This window comes from Mesocricetus auratus, unplaced genomic scaffold (assembly GCF_017639785.1).
Source record: "Mesocricetus auratus isolate SY011 unplaced genomic scaffold, BCM_Maur_2.0 Super-Scaffold_100007, whole genome shotgun sequence".
Classification (NCBI taxonomy): Eukaryota; Metazoa; Chordata; class Mammalia; order Rodentia; family Cricetidae; genus Mesocricetus; species Mesocricetus auratus.
This window is the reverse complement of record NW_024429191.1, coordinates 79,421,211-79,448,606: the sequence shown is the minus strand read 5'-3', so window position 1 is coordinate 79,448,606 and position 27,396 is coordinate 79,421,211. Positions and strand designations below refer to the sequence as shown.

Below are 27,396 nucleotides of genomic sequence, written 5' to 3'. Positions count from 1 at the left end.
TGGTTTTAACCCTTCTTAGTGCCCTGCTTCTCCTTGGCACCACCACAGTGGTCCCCAGGTTCTCCAACCTTCTTTTCCCATGGGTGCCCCTCTGTCTAAAGCCACGGAGGATACCGGCAAAGTCACAGCTGGTCAGTTCTCATTGACCTAAGACCGACCGTGTCCTCCAACCTGTTTGCAGATGATTCCCTCAGCTCATCTCTGGGCTCAACGGAAGAGAGACACAGAGGTGGGGGGCCTGGAAGGGGGTTCCCACCTCCTTAGTCGGGGACCCCAGAGGGGGACCCACCCCCCACAGTCTTTACGCCCCACCACCGCAGCGCCACCTTAGGTCTCCAAGGTGCGCGTGCATTGGTTGGACAATCTTCCACTCGGGGGAAGGGGGCGTCTGCTTCCTCCAGGCCCAGGCCGGGAGACCCTCACGGCCCGGCTCTGGGCTGGAGGAGAGCTGCGGTTCTAGGACCCGGAGGCGCCTGGCGAGCACGCCGCCGTGTTCTCGGCCTCGCCAGGGTCGGCTCGGCTTCGGGCAGGTGCATCGGCGGCTGCCCCCTCCGCTGCAGGTGCAGCGCTCGGCAGCCCCCGGCCGGCGTGCCATGGCTGCGGAGGACCCTCGGCCAGCGCCCGCGCCCGCCCCCTCCCTGCAGCCCGCCCCCCTGGGGCCGGGTGCGCGGCGGAGAACTGCGGTTTGCGCGCACCGGGAGCGGCAGCAGAAGTTCGAAAATCGCCGAGGGGGGAGCCCGCGCCGCAGCTTCCTGCCCCCGGCCCAGCCCTCTGGCCCCGGCCGCCTGCAGCCCGACTTCCTCCCCGAGCCTCGCTCGCCGCCCGCTCCCTCGGACGGGGCCGCCGCGATGGGACGCCGCACCCCGGTCCCTGCGCGCCGCTGAGCCCAGAGACGCCGAGCCCAGCCTCGTCACCCGCCACTGCCCTTCGCCCCCGGCTCCGGGAGCCTAGTCCGCGACCCCTTGGGAAAACTGGATCTCCGAGGCTGGAGGCGCCTGGCCGACTGGGTGGGGACCACCATGGGCAACGCGGCCGGCAGCGCCGAGCAACCCGCGGGCCCCACCGCGTCGCCCCCGAAGCAGCCAGCCGCCCCCAAGCAACCGATGCCGGCGGCTGGGGAGCTAGAAGAGAGGTTCACGCGGGTCTTGGTGAGTGTGACTCGTACCAGGAGCCTGGGATGACAGGGGCTCCGTACTCGTCCCCGCCTCTTGGGACTCAGGTGCCGCTTGGAGATCCCTGGCCCACCTGCTGCCCCTCCAGGGGGTGGGAGTGACAGTGTCATCTTTCAGAGTGACTTAACACTCTCCCCCCAGAAACTTTCTTCAGTCACCTCCAGTAAGCCTTCTTAGGGGGGAACCCCGCCCCATGCTCCTAGGTCTAAAGGTGTCAAAAATGTCCTGAGAGGTTGGGTTCTGAACGAACACGCTCAGGGTGGGAGGAGCCCGGCGCCCCCTCCTCCTGCACGCAGGCCCAGCTGTTGGGTGCGGGTCTGGAGTGCCCGACCTTCTGCGTCTCAGGGTCAAAGATGGAAGGGGTTATAATTTAACCTCCTGGAAGCCGTAGCCCTAGTGGAGTGTTTGGTCCTGGTTTGTTCTGGTGTGCCTGGCCTAGGAGTTGGACTCTCAAGTCCCCAGCTCCTGTTTCTTACCACCCCACCCCCCATGCCCTGAATGGGTCCTTGACATCCATCAAGTCGCCCCCTCCTATCCGCTGAAAGGGGTAACATTAGGAAGGGCGGGGTCAGGGTGGGTTGGTCACTCCGGTTTGGGGTAGAACAAAAGTCTGGAAGGCTCCCCTCCTCCTTGGCTGTCACCTGCTAGGGAAACTGGAGCAGGGGAGGGTGGGACAGGAGGGAGGAGGAGTTGAAGTCTAGGCCCCTGGGGGAGGGAGCCATCAACTCGGGCTGAGCCTGGGGCAGTTCAAGTCTTTCTGGTAGGGTGGGCACTCCCGTGCAGTGGGAGATCCCTAAGCAGGGTGGAGGCAGAAGTGTAGGGAAGGGGAGGGAGAGGCCACTCGTTTTCACTTCCCCGTCTTTACCCAGCACTCTTTCCTGCCCCCTTTTGTAGGTAGTTGCCCAGTCCCTGTCTCCTGTTAGCCATCCCATGCTGGATACCGGGTGACAGGGAGTAAGACTGGGCTGTTTCCTGGAGGCACTTCTCAGTCTCATAGGCTGGTGTTGCAGGTCTGAGGGTGGGGAGTCCAGGACAGGTTCAGTCTGGAAGCCAAGAAGTACTGGCCCACTGTCCCTACACCACCTAGACAGCATTTCCCTTCTCTGGCTAGCCAGTCATTAGGCCCGACTTGCCAGATCCTTTGCATGGTCCCAAAGGGGCACCTCCCAACAGTTCTTGAGAATCCTGGCTCCTGTCCCCTCCAAAAGAAGGACAGGAGAAGATTGGGGATCTCTGAGATGGGGTGGGACCTGTCCTTGTGAAGGCAGGGACTCTGAGGGACATTTCAGACCAGACCAGCCTTGGACTTCCTTATCTCTCCACCTGCCCCTAACTCCCTCTTCCCCAAATCCAGACTTTGACCAAGTTCAGCTGAGCTGAGCAAGTGGGGGAGGGGACCATCTAAGGAGCCCCAGTTAGTGATGAGTTCTGCCTGACAGGGGGCCATGGGCCATCCTTCCCTTTATGTGTGCCTGTGGCTAGGGGTAGGTCTGGGCCTTGTCTGTTAAGTCACGTACACTAATGGGGAGGAGCCTTCTGAATAATTCAGACCGGTGGAAATTCCAAAAGTCAAGTGGAGAAGTTCTCAAGCAAGGGTGGGACTCGATTGCTCTGGCTTGTGGCCGTAGTAAAGATGTGGGCATGGAAAGCAGCTGGGTGCCTCTGAGTGCTGGGCCATGGAGAGACGACCAGACATGGGTCTTCCTGAGTGTCTTGGTGGCTTATGGAAGTCTAGGATGCTAGCACCCACCGGGGTACCCATGCCTTTCAGGTCCCCTGGAAACCCAATGTGTCCCTTCTCCTTCCTGGGTGGGTAAACCCATCCTCAGGTTACATGGTTTAGAACTGGATTTTCTAGTTCCCTCACCATCAAGGTCATGAGCCCCACCTGGATTAACAGCCTTGACCTCTGCCTGAGGCTACCCAGGGCTAAAGATTTGGAGAACCCTGGAGTCTTACAGTGGGTGTGGCTCCATCTGACCCCTACCCTTGGGACCAGTGCTCGGTCTTTAGGTGATGTCTAATTTGGAAAGAACCTGATGTTATTGTGAGGGCCAACCCTAAGGATCCCCCAGTGTTGGTAGGGGAACAGAGTTCCCAGTCACATGGCCCCAGGAAACCTGCCATTTCAGCTTAACCCCTCCATCTCAATAGGAAGTAGGCTTCCCAACTCCCCAAACTCTTCCTCTTCCCTTAGCCATGGCTCTCTTTTTATGGGTTTGGGGGTGCTTCCACCAGCCAGGCAAGGGGAGCAAAGAGATGTTTTCCCACTAAGGATGATGGGGTACTTACTACCTTCTCAAGAGGACCATGGGGGGGTGCCTTGCTTAAAATGTGGTTGGGGAGAAAGAGCAGGTCAAACCAGGGCTTTTGGCTGCTGTCTTAGCAACCGCGGAGGAGTGATGGCTGCCCCACTACACAGGCCTGCTGGGGTGGTGGGAACACCAGGCAGCCAGGCTTTGAGCTCTCGCCTCTCCTACGCCATGCCCAAGGCTGGGTGTCTTCCAGCACTTCCCGGTCTTCTCTGAGAGCCATGCAGAGTGAGGCATTGGCATGGCAAATCACCCTGTCCAGGACTGCTGTGAGCGCTGTGGATGTGGCTGGCCACAGGGCTCCTGTGATCCTCAGGGGGACCTGGGGTGAAGGAATAAGGAAAAGTGCCTGAGGATGTCTGTGTGAGCTGAGTGATACTGGGCCCAGGTAGGGCCTGTACTACATACATGGAGGGGAGTTTGCTAGGCAGGGGTCTAGCTTCCCAAGGGGCTCTTGTATCCAGGACGTGGACACTTTATCAGGCTGTAGGGACAGTCAGGACAGCTCCAAGTAGAATATAGGTTCTTGGTGTTCTGCCTCCTGTTCTGGGGCTGGTGGTGAAGAGCAGGTTAGGCAGCTCCACTTCTCTGGTCAGTGACAGAGGTGTAACTTTGGTGCTTGAGGAGGCACTCCGTCCCTGTGCCTACTTCTAGACTGTCTCTACAGTGGATCTCACTGGGGTGTGGCCTTGTGGCTAGATGTTGGGTTGAGTAGAGGCCATAGCTGACATTTCCAGCAGGCAGGGATGTAGTGGACATGATTCACAATGGCATCTGGGGTCAGCTGGCAAAGGGCTGGATGAGATGAGCAGGAGCAGGTGGGTTTGCCCTTGGGGCCACCTCTGCATTGTTCTTGGGAATACAAAATTCTAGAAGGTGGCTTGGTTCTCCCTGCTTTTGAAGGAGCTGGCTTGGGGATCATGCAGTTTGGAGGATGAGCTTCATCTTTGTTGCTTATTTCATGAGTGACCCTGGGCAAGTTCACCTCTCTGAGCTCTAGTTTTTCTCACATGTGAAAGAGGATAATAGGTATATGGCGACCTCCTAGGATTGCTGAGGTAAACGATTAAGCAGTGGGCTCAGTACAGATCCTACCAGGGAGCAAACATCACTAAATACGCCCTACAGCGGACAAGGGGAGCTGCTCTGGGCTTCTCCATCCCCAGGCCCTTTGCCCTGCCCCCACCAGGAACATCCCAGGTCGCCATGCATTATTGAGTCACCCCCATGTCTTCAGCTATGACAGGCCAGGATGCCTCCTTGTCATTGCACAGGTTAGAAGCAATGAGGCCTAGACTGAAAACTGCCTGGTGGCCGGAAACCACGAGAGGGAGGGCCCGTCTCCCCTGCAGGGTGGAGCAGCAGGGTGCTAACGGTGGTGGTGGTAACTAGCGGTGTGCACACGCCAAGGGGGTGGGAGGCCTCTACTTCCCTACACGGATAGGGTGCTGAGGGGGGGTTCCCCAGTGAGTAAGAACTCAGTGTGGGCAACAACAGGAAGTGTAGGGTGCTGGGTGGCAGGAAGCTACTGCGGCTGTTCCTGGTTTCTCAGATGGGGGATTGGGGCTAGGGTTGTCTGCAGCCAGGATCCCAGTGCCCCCTACTTTAGGGGGAACCAAACAAACCTTGAAGTCTTTTTTTTTTTTTTTTGAGACAGGTTTTCTCTGTGTAGCTTTGGGGCCTGTCCTGGAACTTACTCTGTAGACCAGGCTAGCCTCGAATTCACAGAGATCTGCCTGCCTCTGCTGGGATTAAATGCGTGCACCATCACCACCCGGCCAAACCTTGAATTTTTTAAACCACATTGTCAGCTAGGTCTCCTTGGGCAAGTGACTTAATATCTGTGTGCTTCAGTTCCCCATCTGGGAAATGGGGTTATTGTTGTAACTGACTGGTTTGCTTTTAAATGAGTGGATCTATAATAGTTGGAAGGGAACTGAGGCCCGAGAAGTGTTTAGGGTATTTATTATTATTGTTGTTGCTGTTATTCTCTTGTTAGCCTGGGCTATATGGGTGGCAAGGTCTGGTGTCCTGGACGTCACTCACCTTTGCCCCTGGAGAAACTGGTAACTTTTGGGGTTCTCAGCTCCTGATGCAGGATGGGTTACAGCATAATTTCCTTTAAACCGGGGACTGCTTGCAAGAGCTCCTGTAAGTCTGTATCCGGGATTTTAAGTGATGGATGCAGCTGATTGTTTCTGCATATGTGCTGACAGCTTGAATGCCAAGGTTGAGGCCTGGTGGGGGGGCAGTGGTGCAAACAGGCCTGGAGGTAGCCTTGGCATTTGGACCTGTCATGCTGAGCTCTGGGCTTACCTGATACTGGAATTGGGGTCCACTTTCAAGTGGACCTCAAGGGGCTGGGCTGTGAGGAAGGGGTGGGGGAATGGGATGGAGCCTAGATTCTGTGCAAATTGAAAGTGAAATCGGAGGGTGTGGTAGTGTCCAGATGTGTCCAGAGTCCTCAGTCTCCTGGGACAGTGTTTTAAAAGTCAACAAGGCAGGCAGTGCCAGGAGTGCAGCTTGTATGAGCCTGCAGGGGCTGGGCGGGGATGGACTGAAGCTGGGATCTGTCTCTGGAGTTTCAGGCAGGGAGAGGAGGCGGTCCCCACACAGTCTAATAGGAATAGGAATAAAACCAGTTCCATTTATTTATTGTTATTATTATTATTTTTGTTTTGTTTCGTTTTCCCAGGCAGGGTTTCTTTGTGTAGGTCTGACTGTCCTGGAACTCACTCTGTAGACCAAGGTGGCCTAGAACTCTGAGATGTACCTACCTGCCTCTGCCTCCCAAAGTGCTGGGATTAAAGGTGTGTGCCACCACACCTTATTATATATATTTATTTTTATATATTCTCTATCTAGTCCAGTCTGGCCTCAAACTTGGAGCCAGCTTCCTGTCTCTGTCTCCAGAGTGTTGGGATTATAATAGGCCTATGCCAAATGGTAAGTATCAGCTCCTTTGCTTGGCCACACCCCATCCAATTAACCCCATCTGCTTCCTCACCTGGCCTGAAGCAATAGGACAGTAGGGAAAGGGCCAGTACAGGTTTGGCCAAACTTTGGAGCCAGCTTTGGGCAATCCAGATGTCTTTATGTCTCTGCTCACTTACCATCCCCCCTCCCACCTTGAAGTCTTCTGTGGACCCCTCCTACCTCCTGTGCCTCACATTTATGAGATGCCTCTTCCTGATTGTGGGGCACCAGAGAATAGTATTATATCAAAACGTAGCTTCTGAATATTGCCAGGCACTCTGGGAGCATGAGGTGGGCCAGCCTGGGCCCGTTCTGTGGAGGATGAAGCTGAGACTGACCAGCCCATAAGCAGTCAGACTAGGTGGGCCCAGAGGCCACATAGATGGTCTTTTGGACTTAGCCTGCATCACAGCTGCCCTCTTCCATCTCCCAGGAGGCAGATGTACCCCTCACACGTGGCATTTACCTGTCCCTTCCTGTCCTGTTTGAACAATGTCAGCCAGCCTATTGTTTATCCCTCAGCGCCTGCTCACTGTGCTATGTCCTTGCTGAATTCAGGCCCTGGTGTGGGGCTTGGTCCCTGGTTTGAGGGTGGCCCTACTTCACCCTGAGTGAGTGGCATTTGCTGGCCCCTCTCCTGCTCCCTGGATACCCGGTTCCTTGGTGGGCACAGCCACAGCCGGGGAGCAGCTGCTAATGAGTGCTCAGCGCTGTCAGAGCTATTTCTGATTTCGGAGCCTAAATTTAGATTGTCTGGCAGGCTGGCACGTGGGCCTGGGCCTGAAGAGTCCCAGGTAGGGAAGGGGGCAAAGGGGTACCCTACCTTCTGCCATTGTTGAGACAGGTACATCAGGTGCCACACAGAGTGTCTGTCACTAGCACTAACCCTGGAGTGGCTCTGAGGGTATGAACCAGGGCTGTGGTTCAAAGCCAGTCAGCCCCCATCCCCCCCGCTGGTTTTATAAGGTAGCCTTCGGCAGATCGCTGAGTTAATTTGTGCCTGCATCTGTGAGATGGGCATTTTTTTTTTTTTTTTTTTTTTGGTTTTACGAGACAGGGTTTCTCTGTTTTGTTTTGGAGGCTGTCGGTCCAGCCCGGCCTCGAACTCACAGAGATCCGCCTGCCTCTGCCTCCCGAGTGCTGGGATTAAAGGCGTGCGCCACCAACGCCTGGCTGAGATGGGCATATTAACGGTATCAATGATGGTTGTCAGGATAAGAGGAGGTCAGTGTCTGGCATGAAATGCATTTAGGTGAGGCTGGTTTTTTAACTCGACTGTTAGGGTTGTTATTGAAATTAGAATTACTGCTGGGTGGTAGTGGTGCATGCTTTTAATCCCAGCACCTGGGAAGCAGAGGCAGGCCGGTCTCTGTGAGTTCGAAGCCAGCCTTATCTACAGAGTTCCAGGACATTGTGAAACCCTTTCTGGAAAAACAAAAACAAAAACCAAATTAAAAACTAAATACTGCCAAATCATTCTAGAGCCAAACAGGTCTGTCTCCAAGGTAAGTGGGACCTCAGACATCCCTTGCCAGAGCGGTTGTCTGTTCCTCTAAGGCTCAGAAGCCCGGGCTTACCATCCTCCTGTCTCCCCCTCTGCACTGGCCCCAGTGTTCTGGCAGGCCTGGCTCCCACTTCCTCTTTCTCCTGCCTTGCTGCACCTCAGCACCACCCCAGCTCTGTCTCTGTTGGGTGGGGATAAACCAGGCACATGAGAGGGAAAGTGGCTTCCCAGGCCCCCTGAGGTAGTGTTCCCCGCCCCACAGCCTTCAGACCCCCGTGGAAAGACTGCCATGTGGTAGGAGCTGGCCTGGTACAGTTTCCCCAGTCCAGGCTCACTTTCGCAATGGAGACAGGGATGACGTACCTCAGTCCCTGGCTGGCCTTGGAGTATGGTGGGTGGGCAGTTTCACCTCACAAACAGGGCCCCAGCCGGAAAGCTTAGCCAATGGGAGCTGATAATACCCAGCTTCCTGTTCTCTGAGGATGAGTCAAGGCAGTGATTTTGGGGTAAGGTCTGGCCAGAGCCCCAGACCTAACCCTGTCACCCCAGAGAGGAAGCTAGCTGAGGAGTCTCGAGTGGGTGTGGCTCCATCTCTGCTCCAGCTCTGGCCTCTTCTCAGAGCCAAGGGTCAGAGAGTATATCCTGAACTATCAGAGTGAGTGGCAGACAACTCCCAGACTTTGGACTGGGATCCTTAGGGGCTCCCATATCCTCAGTAGAGATCCAGGCTAAACTGGGGACTCCATGAGGGTAAGAACTGCCATTGGGGGACTGATATATAGTTAGGCTCTCATTAAACTTGAGATTGGAGTAAACAGGCCTTGTTTTCTAGGTCTGTTGGGCAGATTTGCTTGTCTTAGGGGACACGGGGACCCCTGCTTTTAAGGCAACATCTACTTAAACCCACAGTCCAGGCTGAAGTGTACATCTGATCTGATCTGTGGTGACAAGAATGTGCAGCTAGAGGGAGGGGACCCAGAGGTTTATCTCAGGTCCTGGAGGTATGTGGGAGAGGCCCAGCCTGGGCCACCAGAACCACAGGCCTAGTGTTCTGCCTATTCTGTGGTGGAAGGATTTCCATCCTTCAAGTCCCCCGCCTCTGCTGCTGTGACACATCTTTCTGGAACTCTCTGGTGGCTGACACACTGCCCTAAGCCCCTTTAGCCCTGGTGACCGGGACCTAGAGTGTGCGCACAAGGTGTCTGGTGACATGTGGGAATAAGACCTGCTGCCAGGTCCCAGCTGGGCCTGTCTGGAGATGACCCCCCATTGGCTCCTCACTTCGATGGGGGTAGAGATCGTGTCTACTTAGCTCCAGTGAGTAAGATGGAGCCTACAGGAGTTGGAGGACCCAGAGAAATGCACACACTTCCTCATGCTAGGTGGGCCAGGAAGGTGATGTGGGTGGTGGCAGAGCCTAGCCAGACTTGAATTCAGAACCCTCCCCTTGCCCGTCCCTTTCCAGCTCGGCCCTGGGGCCTCGGGGAAGGTGGCCACCTCTCGGGGCCTTGATTTTCTCACTGGACAACACTGCTTACCTGTTAGGACGAGGTGCCCATCTTTGAGGGAGCCTTGTGGATTCCCTGGAGAAGAATTTCTCTCCTTCTGGGTTATGGGGAGGCCTAGTCTCAGGGGCCTTTGTCTGTCACTTCCCCCAGAACTGTATGAACCTACCTCCAGACAAGGTCCAGCTGCTGAGCCAGTATGACAATGAGAAGAAGTGGGAACTCATCTGTGACCAGGTGGGTACCGGGAAGGCTCACCTGCCCTTGCCTCTGTTCTTAGGGTACCCTGCTCTGAGATGCAGGATCAGGCTGGGGAGGGGCCTGTCATGCTACCCAGGGGATAATACCTACGTAGGTTGCTGGGGGCCATTGTAGGACTCTGTCCTCCCTTGCAAGACCTGATGAGACATTAGGGAACATCAGCAGGGTGTGTCCTGGAGGACTGGCAGTAGCTGCTCTCACTGCTCTGCACCTCTGGGGACCGAGCCCAGGGCCTCATGCATGCTAAGCCAGCAATCACCCCTGAGCTCTGTCCTTAACACTTGGGTTTCTGTTTTTGAGACCCAGTCTTGCTAAACAACTCAGGCTGGCTTCAAAATCGTGTTCCTTCTGCCTTAGTTTCCAGAGTACTGGAATTATGTTCAGGAGTGGGTCTCCATGTCAAGTGGTTTGACTCTCCTGCCCTGGGCTAAGAAAAGGAGGCAATACCCCTTGGTTTAGCCAACTGGAGTGGGAGGAAGGAGCAGAGACAACTGTCCTTTTCTTCCGAGGCCAGAGGAGACACAGTCAAATAGCCATCTCCAAGAGCAGTTAGTTCAGACTGCTGGCTGGGCCCTGGATTCCCTGTGCTGCCTCGTCCCTCTGGCTGCGGGGAGCCCAGAGTACTTTTTCCTCGAGCAGGGGTGGAATAGGGTGGGCTGGTCGCAGCAGGGTCATCCAGAAGAAGAGGTAAGAGCTACTTTTAAGCAGAGGCCTGGAGGCTGGAGCGGGGTAGGGAGTTGGAGGGAGGAGCTCCCCACCCTCTGGGACCCAGTGAAGCCTTCCACTAATGGACTGGGTTGGGACATACCAGCTGGGTATCCATCTTGGTGAGGCTGGGCCATCGCAGAACAGGGAGTGTCCTAGAGCCTCTAGAGCTGCAGTAGATGTTCCCGATGAAGGGCTCTGCCTGGATTCTCAGAGGTTAGGCTCAAAGTCTTCAGAATAGAAGGCAGAAGAGGGTGTTTGAGCACACCTGAGGGTTTGGAGCTGGGAAGGATAGGAACCTTGGGGTGGGGGTGTGCCTCTGCCATGGTCCCCGCCTCTGTGTGAGGGACTTGGGCAGTGGAATACAGGAAAAGAGCACACACAGGGACCTATGTATGCAGAGGGACAGGACATCTCTCCTGGAGATGGGTTGTCTACCTGCCAGGGAGCTGGCTTCTGCCTGAACTTTCCACTCTAGTCCAGGAAGGGCAAGACAGGCCTGAATGAATAACCCAAGGCAGAGCCCATGACAGGACTGGCCTCTAGTCCACTGGCTCCAGGAGAGGCACAAACCAGGCCTGAGGCTGGTATTGCAGACGTGGTTTAAGACAGCCTGAAACCCGAAGTCTGAGCTGAGAAGGGGGCATGAGGAGGAAAACTACCCAGTGGTCTTCTGACCAGCTCTCTGTACACTCCGTCCATCTCCCCAGGAGCGGTTTCAAGTCAAGAATCCCCCTGCAGCCTACATTCAGAAGCTGAAGAGCTACCTGGATACCGGTGGGGTTAGCCGAAAGGTAGCAGCTGATTGGATGTCCAATCTGGGGGTACATATCTCCCGTTCCATCCTGTACCCTCTAAATAGAGCGGTCATGTGTATCTTTTTTTGTGGCTTTGTGTGAGTTCATGTATAAGTATGCATGTGTAATTTAATTATAGGGGACTGAGTACCCCAGGCAGAATCTCTCATAGACTCATGTATATATCTTACAGGTGCTTACACAGGCATTCCTATGTGTATTTGTATTGTATGTGTATATATGTGTACCCTGTATATTCACACATATATATATATATATGTGTGTGTGATAGATGTGTGTACGTTGAGGTTTGTAGGTATATTTGTTCTCACGTGTATTCCTGAGCCCATGTGTAGGAGGAGAAAAAGAGAGAAAATGAATGAATATGTGTATACCCATACATAAACAAATGGATAGACACCTTATGTGTGCATATCCAGGGTCTCCTGGGTGGGTGTGCATGCTTGTGTTTGATGTGTCTATGTCTAGTGTGTTTGTGCAGAGATGGGCATGCGCATGTGGATGCTATATCACTGTATGGATGTCTGTGTACAGAATCTTCAGTTGTGTGTGGGCCTACCTTCCGTGTTGGAGGGGAAGCACACAGTCCGTGTGCTCATCCTGCTGGGCAGGTGTGTGGAGGTGGTGGGGGAAGCTACACGTGAAAGGCCTTGAACGCATGGTGGGGGTGGAACTTCTGGCTGCTGTCTCGGGACTGTGGGAGTGTGGGCTCCACCCACAGACCTTGTTTTTGGCCCCCAGTTTAAGAGGCGAGTTCAGGAGTCCACACAGGTGCTGCGGGAGCTGGAGACTTCCCTGAGGACAAACCACATTGGGTGAGTTTAGGAAGACTCTGCCTCCTGGAAGCCTCTGGGACTTTCCAGCCCCTCCATCACAGACTAGGCCTGTGGGACCGTTTCCTTCATTCCCTGCTGCCTGTGCCAGACTTCTGCACACAGCGGGCTGTGGGTTCTGCCCGGGCCCTCAGCATCCCCTGGGATCCCTGAGTCTCTTGAGGGTGGGGATGGTGTTATGTTCTGGGGTGAGGGCACCCAAGGGCTTTTGCTTTGTGTGTTTGTTGCTCACTTGGGCAGAACCCTTTCTGGCTGTAACTCCTTGAACCTCGTCCTCTGCAGGTGGGTGCAGGAGTTCCTCAATGAAGAGAACCGTGGTCTGGATGTCCTGCTTGAGTACCTGGCCTTCGCCCAATGCTCTGTGGCGTAAGTTCTTGTCCCTAACCCTCAGGCTGCCCCTCAGAGTCCTGATCACACATTTCCAGGCCTCAGCTACCCCTCTGAACATGAACTGATCTCTTGCCCTGTCCCGGGAACGTTGGACTTGGCCCTGGGCAATGGTTCTTCAGAAGGCCTGTCCTTGCCCAGGAGGGACATCCTTTCTCCTTTCCTGTGCTCAGCATAGAGCTACGGATGAGCCAGGCTGTGGTGGCTCAGATCTCTAATCCCAGCCTTTGGGAGGCAGAGACAGTCAGGTCACTGTGAGTTCTGGCCAGCCTGGTCTACAGAGTGAGAAGCTGTCTCAAAGAGTAAAACCAAAACCAAACAAAACATGAGGGCCATGCATGAACATAGGCCTCTCCTCCTGCCTCAGTCTCCCTTGCAAACCCAAACCCTCCTTGCCTCACATGTCCCTCCGTCCCCTATTTAAGCGCTCCTTGTGGTAGAAACATCCAAGCTCTTTCCGTCGCACCTCCAGGTATGACATGGAAAGTACAGACAATATGGCCGCTAGTGCAGACAAGGGCAAGCCTCTGGAGCAGTCTGTGGAAGACCTCACCAAGGCACCACCCTCATCTGTGCCCAAAAGTCGCCTGACCATCAAGTATGTGGGGCCCAGATGGGAAGATGGGAGAGTGGAGAAGAGAGCTGCACCCTGCCACACCTAGTCAGGACCCTGAGGGTTGTCGGGAGATGTAGTTCAGCATGCGGGATCAGAGTCCTGGCTTTTAGACACAAATGTATTAAGTCTTCAGGTGGAGGCATCTAGAGACTAGAATCTGAGGGGGACTGGACTAAGGAGGGGGTTCTGGGTTGGGTAGGATCCCTTTTGTATCCATCTAACTCCTTGTTTCTTCCTGTGCGGCCTCCAGGTGCCCCCCTTCTCCCCGGTACGTAGTCACCTGGGGGCAGGTGCATGCTGGGCCGATTCCGTGGGGTGGTGGGTTGGAAGACACAGTCGGCTGACCCCGAGTTCAGCTGCTGTGGATTGGTTTCCTCATCCTGACACAGACATTCTGCCATTTTGTTGGGATGCAGGGACGGGCAAGGAGATGACTCTGGAGCACCAGCTTCCTGTATTGGGTCTGAGGGGCCACATATATGTTCGTGTGTGTGTATGTGGGTTAGTATAAGGGCATGTGTGTGTGTGCCAGTGCTAAGCATGACTTTTATATGGGTGCTGGGGATTTGAATCAGGTCATCTTGCTTCACAGCAAGTGATCTTACCAACTAGCCATCTCCACAGCCCATTATATACACACATGTGTATACACACACACACACACACACACACACACACACACACACACAGAGGCTTTGGGACTTGTATCCAGGGCTTCAGGCATGTGATCTGAGGCAAGTACTCTTACACCAAGCTACACCACCAGCCTGGATCAACTGTGTGGTAAGCCCCAAGGTCTCACAAAATGTTCCTTTCCTTCTTCATTCACTCACGTAACAGTTTTTAAGACACTTATGAAATACACTTCCTAAATAGCACATATTAGTGGTAAGTGCCCACAAGACAGTTCATTCTGCTCTCAGGGGCCACTGTCTAGTGGAAGCCGATTGGGTGTGGTATATAATCACAGGGGTGTGGTGTGGTGCATAGTCATGGAGATATGATCGGGACCTCTGCGGAGGGAGGTGCCCATTGCTTACGGGTACAGGGAAGATTTTCAGAAGAGTGACGCTGGAACACCGGCTAACAGATGGGCCTTGTAGCGAGTGATGGGGATGGGAGGTGGGCATGTGAACAAAGGCTGGGGCACGTTTGGGCAACGATAGGAATGGTCGGTGTGGCCAGCACGGCAGGGGGACTCAGATGGACACGGTGTGGCTGTAGAAGTTACAGAACTGTCAAAAGGATCAGCGTGTGGAAGACATGGTCGGTGGTTCCACAAAAATGAAAAGCTCCCTCTTCTTTTTTGGTCAAGAATACTAGAGAGTGCACTCAGTGTACTCATTACTAGGTGCCAGTCTGAAGCTTATTTCATAACACCAATAAGCCTGTGAGGAAGGTGTTAGTGAGGCCAAGGGGACAAGGAGGCCTTGTAAGCATGGAGGCCTGACTCCCCTAGAAAAAGTTGAGTACAGTGATATGTGCTTGTAGTGCCAGCACTGGAGAGGCAGAGACAAGAGGATCCCTGGGCCCAATGACCAGACAGTCTAGCTAATTGGCAAGCACCATGTCCCAGGGAGAGGCCTTGTCTCAAAAGAAGGACTTGGTGGGTAAAGTGCTTCCTCACAGTCGCGTGGGCCAGAGTTTGGATCTCCAGCATCCGTGTAAAAACACGTACCTGTGTTCTCAGTGCTGGGGAGACAGACAGGAGACCACTGGAGCTTCCTGGCCTGCCCGTCTAGTAGATACAGAGCATCTAGGTTTAATAAGAGACCTGTCTCAAAAACAAGTAAAGACTGATAAAGGAAAATATATGAAGTCAGCCTCTGGCCTTCACATGTACACTGAAGTACACACACATATATGCAAGTGTGCGTGCACATACCACACACAGAAGCAACAACAGACAAGGTGAAAAGCTTCTGAAGAATGATGCTCAAGCTTGATGGGTCTGCACACACACACACACACACACACACACATACACACACACATACACACACACAAACACACACAAGTGCATACACACACAAGCACACACACACACATGAAATGCACACACATGTACACACAAGGTATCTACTATTGCTGGGTATGGTGGTATCACCCTGTGTAGGAGGCCAACCTGGTCTGCATGAGACCTTGTCCAGTTTGGTACTAATGCTGCCATTCCTTTTACAAATGAGGAAAGAGATGAAATACTTCTCCACTAAGTAGTAAACTGGAATGTTCTTGAATCTAGGCACTTTGCATTTAGTCTGCCTCTCAAGATGGAAGACTAAGTGGTTGTAAGCGCCACCTTGTGGAGACATTTCTGGTGTTGAGCTATTTATTTCCAAGCTTTGTCTTTGGTGGACTTTCCATTCACAACAGAGCTCTGCTCCCTCCCTCTCCCTGCCTACATTCTCTCTCCCTCCCTACATTCTCCCTCTCTCCCTCCCTCCCTCCCTCCTTCCCTCCCTCCATTTTTTTGTTTTTTTGAGACGGGCTCTCATGTAACCTAGACTAGCCTCAAACTCTCTACTATGTAGCCAAGGCTGGTCTTGAACTCCAATCCTCTTGCCCCTACTTCCCCAAAACTGGAGTTACAGGCACATGCCACCATGCGTGGCTTACAGTAGCCCTTTTAAAAACCAAGTCTCTGTAAAGGCCTCTGCTTCCTTTCCAGCCCTCACCACCTCTCCGCAGCACACAGCTCCCGGGGAAGAATGCCTACCTTCAGCTGGCGCATTGGGCTGGGTAGATAGGGGACAGTGGCTTAGAGCTTCAGGACATTTTACTGGTGTGGGGAGCAGGGAGCTGGGGATTGAGGCTCTGACCCTGCTGCCTCTGCCACCTTCTCCAGGCTGACACCTGCCCACAGCAGGAAGGCCCTGAGGAATTCCCGCATCGTCAGCCAGAAGGATGATGTCCACGTGTGCATCATGTGTCTGCGAGCCATCATGAACTACCAGGTTAGCTGGTGGCATGGGCTTGGGGTCTCAGGGAGCTGGCTTGTCCCCATGGGGCCTGCCAAGCTGCTGATGTTCTAAGACCAAGTGTCACTCTCCCCTGGGACCCCCCCTGGGAAGCCTGGGGGTCTGGGTTGTGGTGTGGGGCCCCAAGGGTGATGCTTTGTCGGGAAGCCCTTGGCTTTATTACGTCATGTCAGGTCTGCTGAAGTGGCCTTGGGTGTGACTGGGGGGAGTAGGGGCCTCAGATGGAGATGGAGGCTGCGTGGGTAGTGGAGTCTATGGGGGGGAGGTTGCTGGGGGGGTCCCTGTGGTCCACAGCTTTGCCTCGTCAGCCTGCAAGTGTGTCCAGCCTGTGGGTCACATGCAGCCGAGGAGAGCTCAGTCCAACACAAAGCTGTAAATGTTCTTAAAACATTATGAGATTTTTATGTGTTTTGTTTGTTTGTTTGTTTGTTTTTAAAGATAGTGTCTCACTGTACACAGCCTTTGCTGTCCTGAAATTTGCTCTGTAGACCAGGCTGGCCTTGAACTCACAGAGATCCGCCTGCCTCTGCCTCCTGAATGCTGGGATTAAAGGCTGTATGTGTGATTTTAAAAAAAAAAAACAAACAAACCAATAACATTATTTCATGTTTGTCCAGCATGTATATGTCTGTATGTCAAAAGGACATTCCTGTAAGGCCTCATTATATCCAGGGTGTCTGACACTGACTTTTGAAAACATAAATGACAGTGGTAACACACGTCTTTAATCCCAGCATTTGGGAGGCAGAGGCAGGTGGATCTCTGTGAGTTTGAGGCCAGCCTGGTCTACAGAGCGAGTGCCAGGACAGCTAGGGCTACACAGAGAAACCCTGTCTCAAAGACCAAAACAAACAGACGAATAAATAAATGGGCCTGACTTTTTTGTTTTTTGAGACATGGTTTCTTTGTGTAGCTTTGGAGCCTGTCTTGGAACTCGCTCTGTAGACCAGGCTGGCCTCAAACTCACAGAGATCTGCCTGTCTCTGCCTCCTTAGTGCTGGGGTTAAAGGCGTGCGCCACCACCTACTTGGGTCTGACTTCCTAAAGAAGAGTTTATGGCTGGGTATGAAGAACTTGGGGCATTAGAGGCCAGAAGAGCATGGCCCAGAATATGCTGTGGGTGTTGGTAATCTTGGGGACCTGCCTGGAGGTGTTAATGTCTCCTCTCTCCCCAGTCCGGCTTCAGCCTTGTTATGAACCACCCAGCCTGTGTCAATGAGATTGCTCTAAGCCTTAACAACAAGAACCCCAGGTGAGGTCTACACTTGTTTCTTGTTTCTGCCCTTGCACACTCTGTCCCTTATCCTCAGGACTGCCGCCCAGGCCCACTCCACCTCAGCTCCCCTGTCCTCTAGCCAGACCCATGCTGTGGGGACCAGCCTCCCTCTTCTCTTTCCAGAACCAAGGCTCTGGTGCTGGAGCTGCTGGCAGCTGTGTGCCTGGTGCGGGGAGGACACGACATCATTCTTGCAGCTTTTGACAACTTCAAGGAGGTACCGGATCCAGCATCCTAAACCTACTTGCCCTTCTGGTACTCCTTGGAGTCTGGTTGCCAGAAATTGTGGCTTCTGACAGCACACCTGAGTGCTAGGATAAAAGGTGTATGCCACCATGCTCAGCTGTATATGAGTTAAACATGCTGGTTCAGGGCTGTATCCCAGAGCCAGAAGGATTAGAACTTCAAGATTATCATTGGCTACTACATAGTAAGTTCAAGACCAGCCTCTAGGCTCCAAAACCAAAACCCCCAAACTTATGCCAAAACAAAAACCAGCCCGACATAGACCCTGTCTCAAAAAAAAAAAAAAAAGAACGAAAGAAAGACAAGGCCCGACTGGGTGTGTTCATACATTAGTTCATGAGTGTTTACTGAGGGCTGACTATGTAGCAGGCACAGAATCAGGCCCTTAGGATACATTGGTGAGCAAAAGAACTGAAAAGGCATGAGAGGGCTGGGGTAATAATACTCATTCAATAAAGTACCTACTATGCAAACATGAGGACCTGAATCCCGGAGTTCACACACAAAAAAGTCAGGTTTGTCAGGCATGGTCGCACATCTTTAATCCCAGCGCTCCAGAGGCAGAGGCAGGTGTATCCTTATGAGCACCAGGCCATCCGAGGCTACATAGTAAGACCATGTTGCAAAAACATAAAATCCCAGGGCCTGGAGAGATGGCTCAGTGATTAAGGGCAACCCACAACTCCAGTTCCAGGGGATCTGATATCCTTTTTTGACCTCTCTGGGTGCCAGGCATGTTTGCATATACATGCAAGCAAACACTCAATAAAATAAAATAAAACTTAAAAGAAACAGAGTTTAGTGGCATGTGGTTGTAACTCCAGTACTGAGGAGGCAGTGATCGGCAGTTCTCGGAGCTCAGTGGTAGCCAGTCTAGCCCACTTTGTGAGCACTGGGCCACTGAGACACCCAGTCTCTAAAAGCACGGCATGAGACTGGAGAGGTGGCTCAGCGGACCTGGGTTTGGAGTCTAGCATGTACATCAGGAGATTTACAAACGCCACATTTTTAGATGCAATTGGAGAGGCACCTGTAGGGGCACAAGGGTGGCGGCCAAAAGATGGCACAGAAGGTGTGTGACCCATTATTTGGCGACTGCCATTCTCCATCTGCAGGTGTGTGGGGAGCAGCACCGCTTTGAAAAGCTGATGGAATATTTCCGAAACGAAGACAGCAACATTGACTTCATGGTGAGCTCAGAGCTCTGGGGCTGGGCCCTGTTGCACGCTGGGAGCAGCTAAGGACCTGGGTGGCTGGGCTCAGGGTTTTGCTCCAGCAAAGTGTAAGGACTGAGTTGTCAGTGGGACATGATGGATGTCAGGGGAGTAAAGACTGGACCAAGGGGACCTGAAGGTTACAAGACCGGGTTAGTGGGATGCGGAACTGTGGAGAGGGAGGGAGGCTTGGGGACAAATAGGAAGTGGAAGAGGGCAGCACTGGTCTTCCTGGCCCCCAGGTGGCTTGCATGCAGTTCATCAACATTGTGGTACACTCAGTGGAGAACATGAACTTCCGTGTCTTCTTGCAATATGAATTCACTCACCTGGGTCTGGATCTGTACTTGGAGGTGAGCCCTGCACCCCACCCCGGGCCCCCTGGCTGAACTACCCCCACCCACTTTGGAGTATGTAGTTATGTATGTAGTATGTAATTATCAGGTTTTGAGCTCAAATCCTGGCTCTGAGAGCTGGGTTTGGTGATACACGCCAGCAATCATATCACTTGGGAAGCCAAGGTAGGAGGGTCTCAAGTTCAAGTTCAGTCTGGGCTTCCCTCCTTCCCTCCCCCCAAAATGATAAAAATCCACAAATAAAACGGAATCCTATCTCTGCCGCTTGCTAGCTGTGTGGCCTTGCACACACCTGTTTATCCTTCTGGGCCTGTTTCCTATCAATCACAGAGGTGATAAAGACTCTAAATGAGCTTCTGGCACATGATGGACACCTAGTATAGCATCTGTCACCAAGGTCCTGGAACAGGCTCAGGTGGCTCTGGGTGTGGCCCACGGGCATCAGCTCAGTCAGGTGCCCTAACTCCAGTACATGATGGGGAGCCCAGAGATCCTGGGCAGAGAGCGAGGACTGCCTCAGGTTGAGTCTGGGTCTTGGGAAGAGGGAACAGAGGAACGGTGAGCGGAGAAGCCGCAGCTTTTGGTCTGATTCCTTTGGGATGCTTTCTAGAGGGGTGGGGTCTTTGGGATTGGATTTCCTAAAGCTAGGACTGGAAACAGCCAGAGGAGGCAAGGCTGGTCTAACCACACGGTGGCACAAGGGGTGCAGTGACTTCCACAAGCTCTCACAGGGACATACATATATAAAATCTGAATATTATATATGAGTTTTTTTTTTTGGTTTTTCGAGACAGGGTTTCTCTGTGGCTTTGGAGGCTGTCCTGGAACTAGCTCTTATAGACCAGGCTGGTCTCGAACTCACAAAGATCCACCTGCCTCTGCCTCCCGAGTGCTGGGATTAAAGGTGTGCGCCACCAACGCCCAGCTATATATGACTTTTAAAAATAAGAAATATCCAGAGTGGCTAAATCCACAGAGGCAGAAAGTAGATTCATGGCTGCCAGGGGCTGGGGAGGAGATGATGGGAAAGAAACCCTAACTGGCATAGAGTTTCCATCTGGGGTACTGACCTTTTAGGAAACAGGTAACACATCTTAAAATAGTGAATTGTGTGGTACGTGAATTATATCAATAAAAATAAAAAGCAAACTAGAGCCCAAGTACCTTCATCTGGGTCCTAGTGGTAGTGGCTGGATAGACACCCTCCCGCCGCCACCTCAGGCCTCACCATGCTCCTGCTGTCTGGCGACAGAGGCTCCGGCTGACAGAGAGTGACAAGCTGCAGGTGCAGATCCAGGCGTACCTGGACAACGTTTTTGATGTGGGAAGCCTGTTGGAGGACACAGAGACTAAGAATGCCGTGTTGGAGCACATGGAGGAGCTGCAGGAACAAGTGACACTGGTGAGAGCCGGTCCCAACCTACTGTTACATAGTAGGCCCACAGGAAGGCTGCCCGGGGCTCCTCTGTGCAGCAAGTACTGAACGGAAGACATAGTTCTGGGTGTAGATTGGAGGCGGCAGTCTGCCTGGGCTGAGTTTGCCCTCGATTCAAATCCGGAGTCCTTTTGGTGTTTTTCTCAATGAGTCTTCAGGGAGTGAGCGCCCACGCTGTGTGGGATGTGTGTGCGCAAGCCAGGCACCTCCTCCCTCCCGGCGCAGATTCCAAACCCAGACTCCAGTGAACTAGATCCTGGGGCCCCACAGCACAGTCTTCTCCCCTACCATCTTTCTTCGCACTGGTGCCTTGGTTTCCCCCTCTTCATTCATTTGGGTTCAGGTGCCAGGCACGGCCCACCCTTGGCACGCGGGGCCAAGCGGATGTGGGAGCCACCCCCAGTTCTCCAGGCAGGCTTGCCTGATGCCGCCCCCTCACCGGTGGTGCCAGTGCCTGGCCGCGGGTGGTAGCTCACCATGTGCTGGTGCCACAGCTGACAGAGCGGCTTCGGGACGCAGAGAACGACTCCATGGCCAAGATCGCTGAACTGGAGAAGCAGCTAAGCCAGGCTCGCAAGGAATTGGAGACCCTGAGGGTGAGCTGTGGGTGTGGGCTGGGCCAGGCTGGGGTGTGGGTCGGGCCAGGCTTCCCAAGGAGTATTCTCTGCTTGACATCCCGAAGTCTATCCCAGAAGAGGTTTGGGGCGGGGTTGCTTTATGCCTGAGAGCTTGCTGGTGGGTACTAATCCCTCTCCTGGGGCTTGCAGGAGCGTTTCAGCGACTCGACTCCCATGGGCACGGCCAGACGAATCCCTGAGCCTGAGAAAGTGCCTGCCCCTACCATGGTGCGACCCTCAGCTCTAGAGCTAAAAGTGGAGGAGCTTGAGGAAAAGGGGTTAATCCGAATTCTGCGGGGGCCCGGGGATGTTGTCTCCATCGAGATCCTTCCAGGAGCGGTGGCGACACCAAGTGGCGACAAAGCAGCAACTCCGGGGGTGCCCACAGACGCTCCTAGCTCAGGTGCGCAGTTGCTTCATGCTGGGGGAGAGACCAGGGCAGTGAAGGATATCGGGAAGGGTATGGGGGCGGGGGGTTAATACCTGGCTGTGAAAGATAAGGTTTGAATTGTAGGCGTGACACAGGTACACGCAGGTGGGTTGAAATGGGTTCTGGATGCATGCTTTGGGCGGGACCCCCTCCCCAAGCCAAGAAGTTGATGGTTCCTCCCATGCCTGCAGCAGAGTCGGCTCCCGGGGCAGCATCGGGTTCACATCTCCCGCCTGCAGCAGAGTCAGCTGCCGGGGCGGCATCGCCACCAGCGCCGCCACCACCGCCACCACCGCCGCCGCTGCCTCCACTACCTAACCTCCAGCCCCAGCAGGAAGCCCTTTCGTCTGCACCCCCGCTGGCCCCGCCTCTCCCTGGCTGCGCGGAGCCTCCACCTGCACCTCCGTTGCCTGGAGACCTGCCGCCCCCACCCCCACCACCTCCACTTGGTACTGATGGACCAGTGCCACCGCCACCGCCACCACCTCCGGGAGGGCCCCCTGATATCCTTGGAGAACACTGCCCAGAGATAGGCCCTGGTAAGTGGAGTGAATGATTTCCAATCTTCTAGGGCTGGCAGGAAACGGACCTGGGCTCCCCTCCATCCAGGACCAGGGCTCCCCTCCATCCAGGACCTGGGCTCCCCTCCATCCAGGACCCTCTCTACCAGTCTGCTCCTCCAGCCTCTTGCCTCGCTTGTTAGACCTGGCTGGGTTAGTTCCCTCCAGTGTCTGCACTGTTCACAGCTTCCTCCTCCTCCCAGGGGTGAAGGCCAAGAAACCCATCCAGACCAAATTCCGGATGCCATTGCTGAACTGGGTGGCACTGAAACCCAGTCAGATCACAGGCACGGTCTTCACTGAGCTCAACGATGAGAAGGTGTTACAGGTGAGTGGGCAGCAGAGGGCTGAAGGGCCTTGCTGGGCATCGGGGTGGTCATCTCCTTCAGGATGGGGAACAGGGCATGGCCTTTAGGACCCTGAATTAGTGCATCCAGAAGGCAGTATCCTGACCATTGCAGTATTCTCTCCCCAGAGTATGGCCTCTCCTTTCTGCCCATTTCCCACAGATAGCTAAGGCCTGAGTCCTTCTGATTCGTTTCTCTTTGGAATGGGCTCCCTGGCCCCTGGGCCATAGCTCTCACTGTTTCTCTGCCTGGAATAATCTTTTACTGCCAGCTGCTCAGCCCTCCCGTCACATTGATGGTGGGGAATCTTGGTCCTCTGTGCTGTGTTCTTCTCTGTCACGCCTTTCTTGTGTCTCCCCTGTGTCTCCTGTCAAGGCTTTGTCAAGCTAGCTCCTGGGTATTCTGCCCAATGGTGTTCTGTCAGGCGATACTTGCTGCCTTTGCTCTGGGCACAGTATTGAGCCAGGAGTGTGGGCAGATCTCAGCTCCACTCAGCCTAGCAGTCTCTTCCTTGCATCCTCAGGAGCTAGATATGAATGACTTTGAGGAGCAGTTCAAGACCAAGTCTCAAGGCCCCAGCCTGGACCTCAACACTCTGAAGGGGAAGGCAGCCCACAAAGCTCCCACCAAGGCAACACTCATTGAGGCCAACCGGGCCAAGAATTTGGCCATCACCCTGCGCAAGGGCAACCTAGGGGCAGACAGAATCTGCCAGGCCATTGAGACGTGAGTACATGTGCTGGGTCGTGGTCTAGCCCCCTCGCTAGGCTAGGGTCATCAGGCAGAGCCTAGCAAAATACCCCAACAGTAGCGGAGGCAGGTAGATCTCTGTGAGTTCCAGGCCAGCCAGGTTTACAAAGTGAGTTCCAGGACAGCCTGGATCGTTACACAGAGAAACCTTGTGTTGACCCCCCCCAAAAAGAACCCCAGCAGTGGGACAGAACCCACGAAACTTTACACCAGTCCTGGTGCGGGAACATTGTCCTCATTTTCTTGCCAAGAAAACTGAGACTGTACATGCCCAGATTGAGACCTCCCCACTTGCTTCCTGCTTCTGCCCAGCATGGGCACCCAGGCCAAAGGATTTATGTATAGCATCTGCCAGTGTTGTATGATAGGACCCAGGCTTCCCAGCTTCCCTTGACTCCGATCTCATTCTCCAAAGCTGGCTGACTGCAGATACTAAATGTTGAAGATTGTTTACTCAGCCCTTTTCTCTGGGGTGACGCCCAATCTCCCCTCTGTTTTCTCATGCAGCTATGACCTGCAGACTCTGAGCCTGGATTTCTTGGAGCTCTTGACCCGCTTCCTGCCCACAGAGTATGAGCGCAGCCTCATAGCCCGCTTCGAGAAGGAACAGCGGCCGCTGGAGGAGCTGTCAGAGGAGGACCGCTTCATGCTGCGCTTCAGTCGCATCCAGAGACTGCCAGAGCGCATGAACACGCTCACCTTCCTGGGCAACTTTCCAGACACGGCTCAGCTGCTCATGCCGGTGTGGGCAGGACGGGCAGGGTGGTGTGGTGGAGCCTGGGCTGGGGATAGGGAGGAAGTTTCTCTGAGCTCAGCTTACCTCATCTTCACCCCACGCTTAGCAACTGAACGCCATCATTGCAGCCTCAATGTCCATCAAGTCCTCTGACAAGCTCCGCCAGATCCTGGAGGTGAGAGCCTAGGGCAAGGGACCAGGGAAGCAGGGCTTACCCTTGCCTAGTCTGAGCAGCATCCAAAGGGAGACTCAGGCATTATCCACCTGGGATATAGCAAAGATGAGGTTTCCATTTCTCACATACACGCTTTGATAAGACAATCTAAGACAGGAGGTGTGTGCGAGCAATAGCAACATCAGTCATGCTTGCACAGTGTCCCTGAGCTCCTGCTGCAGGGCGCAGTCCCTCTGGGGATTGCTTTGTGAGAGGTGTGGCCACTGCACCTACTCAGTGGCATGTCTGCAGACCACAATACATGGCCGCCAAGAGTTTGAGGAGGGAGATGCTGGCAAGCCAGTTTTAGGGTGGAATAATAGATAAAGTTAGTGTGCTCATGGTGTACACATGAGATGTGTATAAAGGTTGCATGTGTCATGGAACTGCAGGGTCTATTCAGGAAGGCCTGAGTGTGTGGGCTGGTTTCTTGCCACCTTTCTTCCCTTCTGGGAAATACATATTCTTTCTTTTCTGAGACAGGGTTTCTCTGTATTGTTTCGGAGGCTGTCCTGGAACTCGCTCTGTAGACCAGGCTGGCCTCGAACTCACAGAGATCTGCCCGCCTCTGCCTCCCGAGTGCTTGGGATTAAAGGCGTGCGCCACCAATGCCTGGCAAAATACATATTCTTCAAGGGATTTTTCCAGCCTGGATCTTACTGAATCTTTCTCTGCCTTTCCCAGATTGTCCTGGCTTTTGGCAACTACATGAACAGCAGTAAACGCGGAGCAGCCTATGGCTTCCGACTTCAGAGTCTGGATGCGGTGAGAAGGGGCTCCTGGCCTGGGGGCTGGGGTCTGGCTGGTGGCCCATGGCTTATAACAGATCCTTGTCCAGTTGTTGGAGATGAAGTCAACTGACCGAAAACAGACATTACTGCACTACTTGGTGAAGGTCATTGCTGAGAAGTATCCACAGCTCACGGGCTTTCACAGTGACCTGCACTTCTTGGACAAGGCAGGCTCAGGTACAGGGTGTTGGGGTCTTGGGCCACTGATATGAGTTAGGAAGGGATACTACAGGGTATAACTGTGTACATGCTGCCTGACCCCCTGATGCAATGCTGTCCGTTCCAGTGTCCCTGGATAGTGTCTTGGGGGATGTGCGCTCCCTGCAGCGAGGCCTGGAGCTGACACAGCGAGAGTTTGTGCGGCAGGATGACTGTGTGGTACTCAAGGAGTTCCTGAGGGCCAACTCTCCTACCATGGACAAGCTGCTGGCAGACAGCAAGACAGCTCAGGTGGGTGGGGGACGCAGGAGCACTGAAGCCTTGGGGTGGAGGTGTGGAGCCAGGGCCTGGGGAGGTGTGGCCACAGACAGAACTCTGGGGGGACCACCCTGTGTGGAAGAAGAGATGTGGTTCCCTGAGGGGCCTGGAGCTTGGTCAGGCTCCAAGGGGCCCACGCTAGCCGGGCTGATGGGCTGTCCTTGCAGGAGGCCTACGAGTCGGTAGTGGAGTACTTTGGAGAAAATCCCAAGACCACGTCCCCCTCCATGTTCTTTTCCCTCTTCAGCCGCTTCACCAAGGCCTACAAGGTACAAGTGTCTGATGGGCAGGGTGGGTCTGATGTGTAGGTTGTGGGGCTCTCCCTGACAGCCGAGGGAGGAGTGGGGACAGGGAAGGAGGGAGGGCTGCCCTCACCAAGGCCTGCCTTGTGCCCTCAGAAAGCAGAGCAGGAGGTGGAGCAGTGGAAGAAGGAAGCCGTGGCAGACACTTCCGGCAGGGAAGAGCCTCCAGCACCCAAGGTGGGCGGCTGTCCCCGACCTGGTGCTGGGTACAGGATGTGGAGCGTCCCTTTCCCTCTCTTGTCTCACTCCTACACCTTCAGTGTTGAGACAGATCCTGCCCAAGGGGAAAGGCAGTGCCCCAGAAGCTCAGGAGACACTGGGCTTAGGTCTGCTTTAGCTGCCTATCCTTGCTGTGGGGAATTGCACAGACGTTCTAGAGTAGGTGGGGTGAGAAGTATCCTAAAGTTAGAGTTGTTCATCTCCTCAGTCTCCACCCAAGGCCCGGCGACAACAGATGGACCTCATCTCTGAGCTGAAACGGAAGCAGCAGAAGGAACCACTCATCTATGAGAGTGACAGAGATGGGGCCATCGAAGACATCATCACAGGTGAGCGCAGACATAGCCAGGTATCTGTCCCGTCTTCAGCCTCTACTGTGTCACTCTCTTTCTGTTTCTCCCCTCCACACGGAGGGGTCTGCTGCCTCCATGTAACCCCTTTTGCCTGGAACTTGCTCTGTAGACCAGGCTGGCTTCAAATTCACAGAGATCCTCCTGCCTCTGCCTCTGCAGTGCTAGGATTGAAGGCCTGCGCCACCATGCCTGTCCTCCATGCCTTTTGCTACCTTCTCTGTATTTCTTTTGTTTTCTCTCTTTCTACCTTCTATCTCCAAAATCTCAGTGCTCAAGACAGTGCCCTTCACCGCCCGCACCGGCAAGCGGACATCCCGGCTCCTCTGTGAGGCCAGCCTGGGAGAGGAGATGCCCCTCTAGTTCCCAGGTACCTAGACAGCCTGGCCTGTGATTCCAGTGCTGGCACAACTTTGGGAATTTGGGGGGCCAGACATGCCTCCCCATTCTGGGCCACTGCATGGCTGGGATGTTTTAGGGGGTGGTGTTTCTGGCTGAGGTAAATCAGTGTCCTCTTCCACATGCACAAAATCAAATCCTTAGGAAGGTGAGCCTGTGTCCTGGAGCTTGGGCCAATGTGTCCCTTTTGGCTTCTAGATCTTCGAAATCAGCCCTATATCCGTGCAGACACAGGACGCCGAAGTGCTCGCCGGCGACCCCCGGGACCCCCACTGCAGGTCACTGCTGACCTCTCGCTGTAGCCACGGTTTCCGCTGGTGGATTTTGTAGAGCTGTAGGCAGGCTGGAGTTCAAGGAAGGTAGTCCTTAGCTCGGCTGGGTCGAGCATCTGCTCCTCTGACCGACTACAAGCCTTGAAACCCCTCACCCCACCAGCTCGCAGCACCCTCTCCCTCCAATAGCCATACTTAGCCTGAGTGCGAGCCTGGCCTGTAACTTATAAAGTGTACCTCGCTGCCGCCCTAGTCCGGAGGATTCTCCTTGGACCTTATTTTTATACAAGATTAATAAACATGTTTGCAAAAGATGCGTGTCGGCTCGGTGCCTTGCC

The 27,396-nt window shown here is 54.1% G+C and overlaps 1 protein-coding gene across 9 annotated transcripts; it reads left to right on the top strand.

Moving 5' to 3' along the window:
• Nucleotides 1-864: 864 nt before the first annotated feature.
• Fmnl1 (formin like 1) lies at nt 865-27,370 on the top strand. 9 transcript variants are annotated; one of them, XM_013113430.3, is made up of 28 exons: nt 865-1,148; nt 9,623-9,706; nt 11,146-11,229; nt 11,995-12,068; nt 12,369-12,452; nt 12,946-13,071; nt 13,340-13,357; nt 15,935-16,043; nt 17,243-17,319; nt 17,467-17,560; nt 18,705-18,779; nt 19,046-19,156; nt 20,412-20,561; nt 21,089-21,190; nt 21,362-21,614; nt 21,833-22,180; nt 22,405-22,529; nt 23,072-23,274; nt 23,806-24,040; nt 24,141-24,209; nt 24,933-25,013; nt 25,087-25,216; nt 25,326-25,489; nt 25,684-25,785; nt 25,915-25,995; nt 26,246-26,366; nt 26,659-26,757; nt 26,985-27,370. In XM_013113430.3, exons 1-27 carry the CDS (start codon nt 1,020-1,022, stop codon nt 26,748-26,750), a joined length of 3,321 nt encoding a protein of 1,106 aa, XP_012968884.1. In that variant the 5' UTR covers nt 865-1,019; the 3' UTR covers nt 26,751-26,757; nt 26,985-27,370. The 9 variants fall into 9 exon arrangements, with proteins under 9 accessions (XP_012968884.1, XP_040605715.1, XP_012968879.1 ...); XM_040749781.1 differs by having other exon boundaries at nt 11,146-11,259; nt 26,258-26,366; XM_013113425.3 differs by having other exon boundaries at nt 11,146-11,259.
• Nucleotides 27,371-27,396: the final 26 nt, after the last annotated feature.

What these genes read in the sequence shown, in the direction of transcription:
- Fmnl1 (XM_013113423.3), top strand. Translation starts at nt 1,020, where the DNA reads ATGGGCAACGCGGCCGGCAGCGCCGAGCAACCCGCGGGCCCCACCGCG. An exon ending in GACTTCAGAGTCTGGATGCG is followed by an intron (nt 25,014 to 25,086) that starts GTGAGAAGGGGC and finishes ATCCTTGTCCAG; the next exon opens with TTGTTGGAGATGAAGTCAAC. An exon ending in CAGACAGCAAGACAGCTCAG is followed by an intron (nt 25,490 to 25,683) that starts GTGGGTGGGGGA and finishes CTGTCCTTGCAG; the next exon opens with GAGGCCTACGAGTCGGTAGT.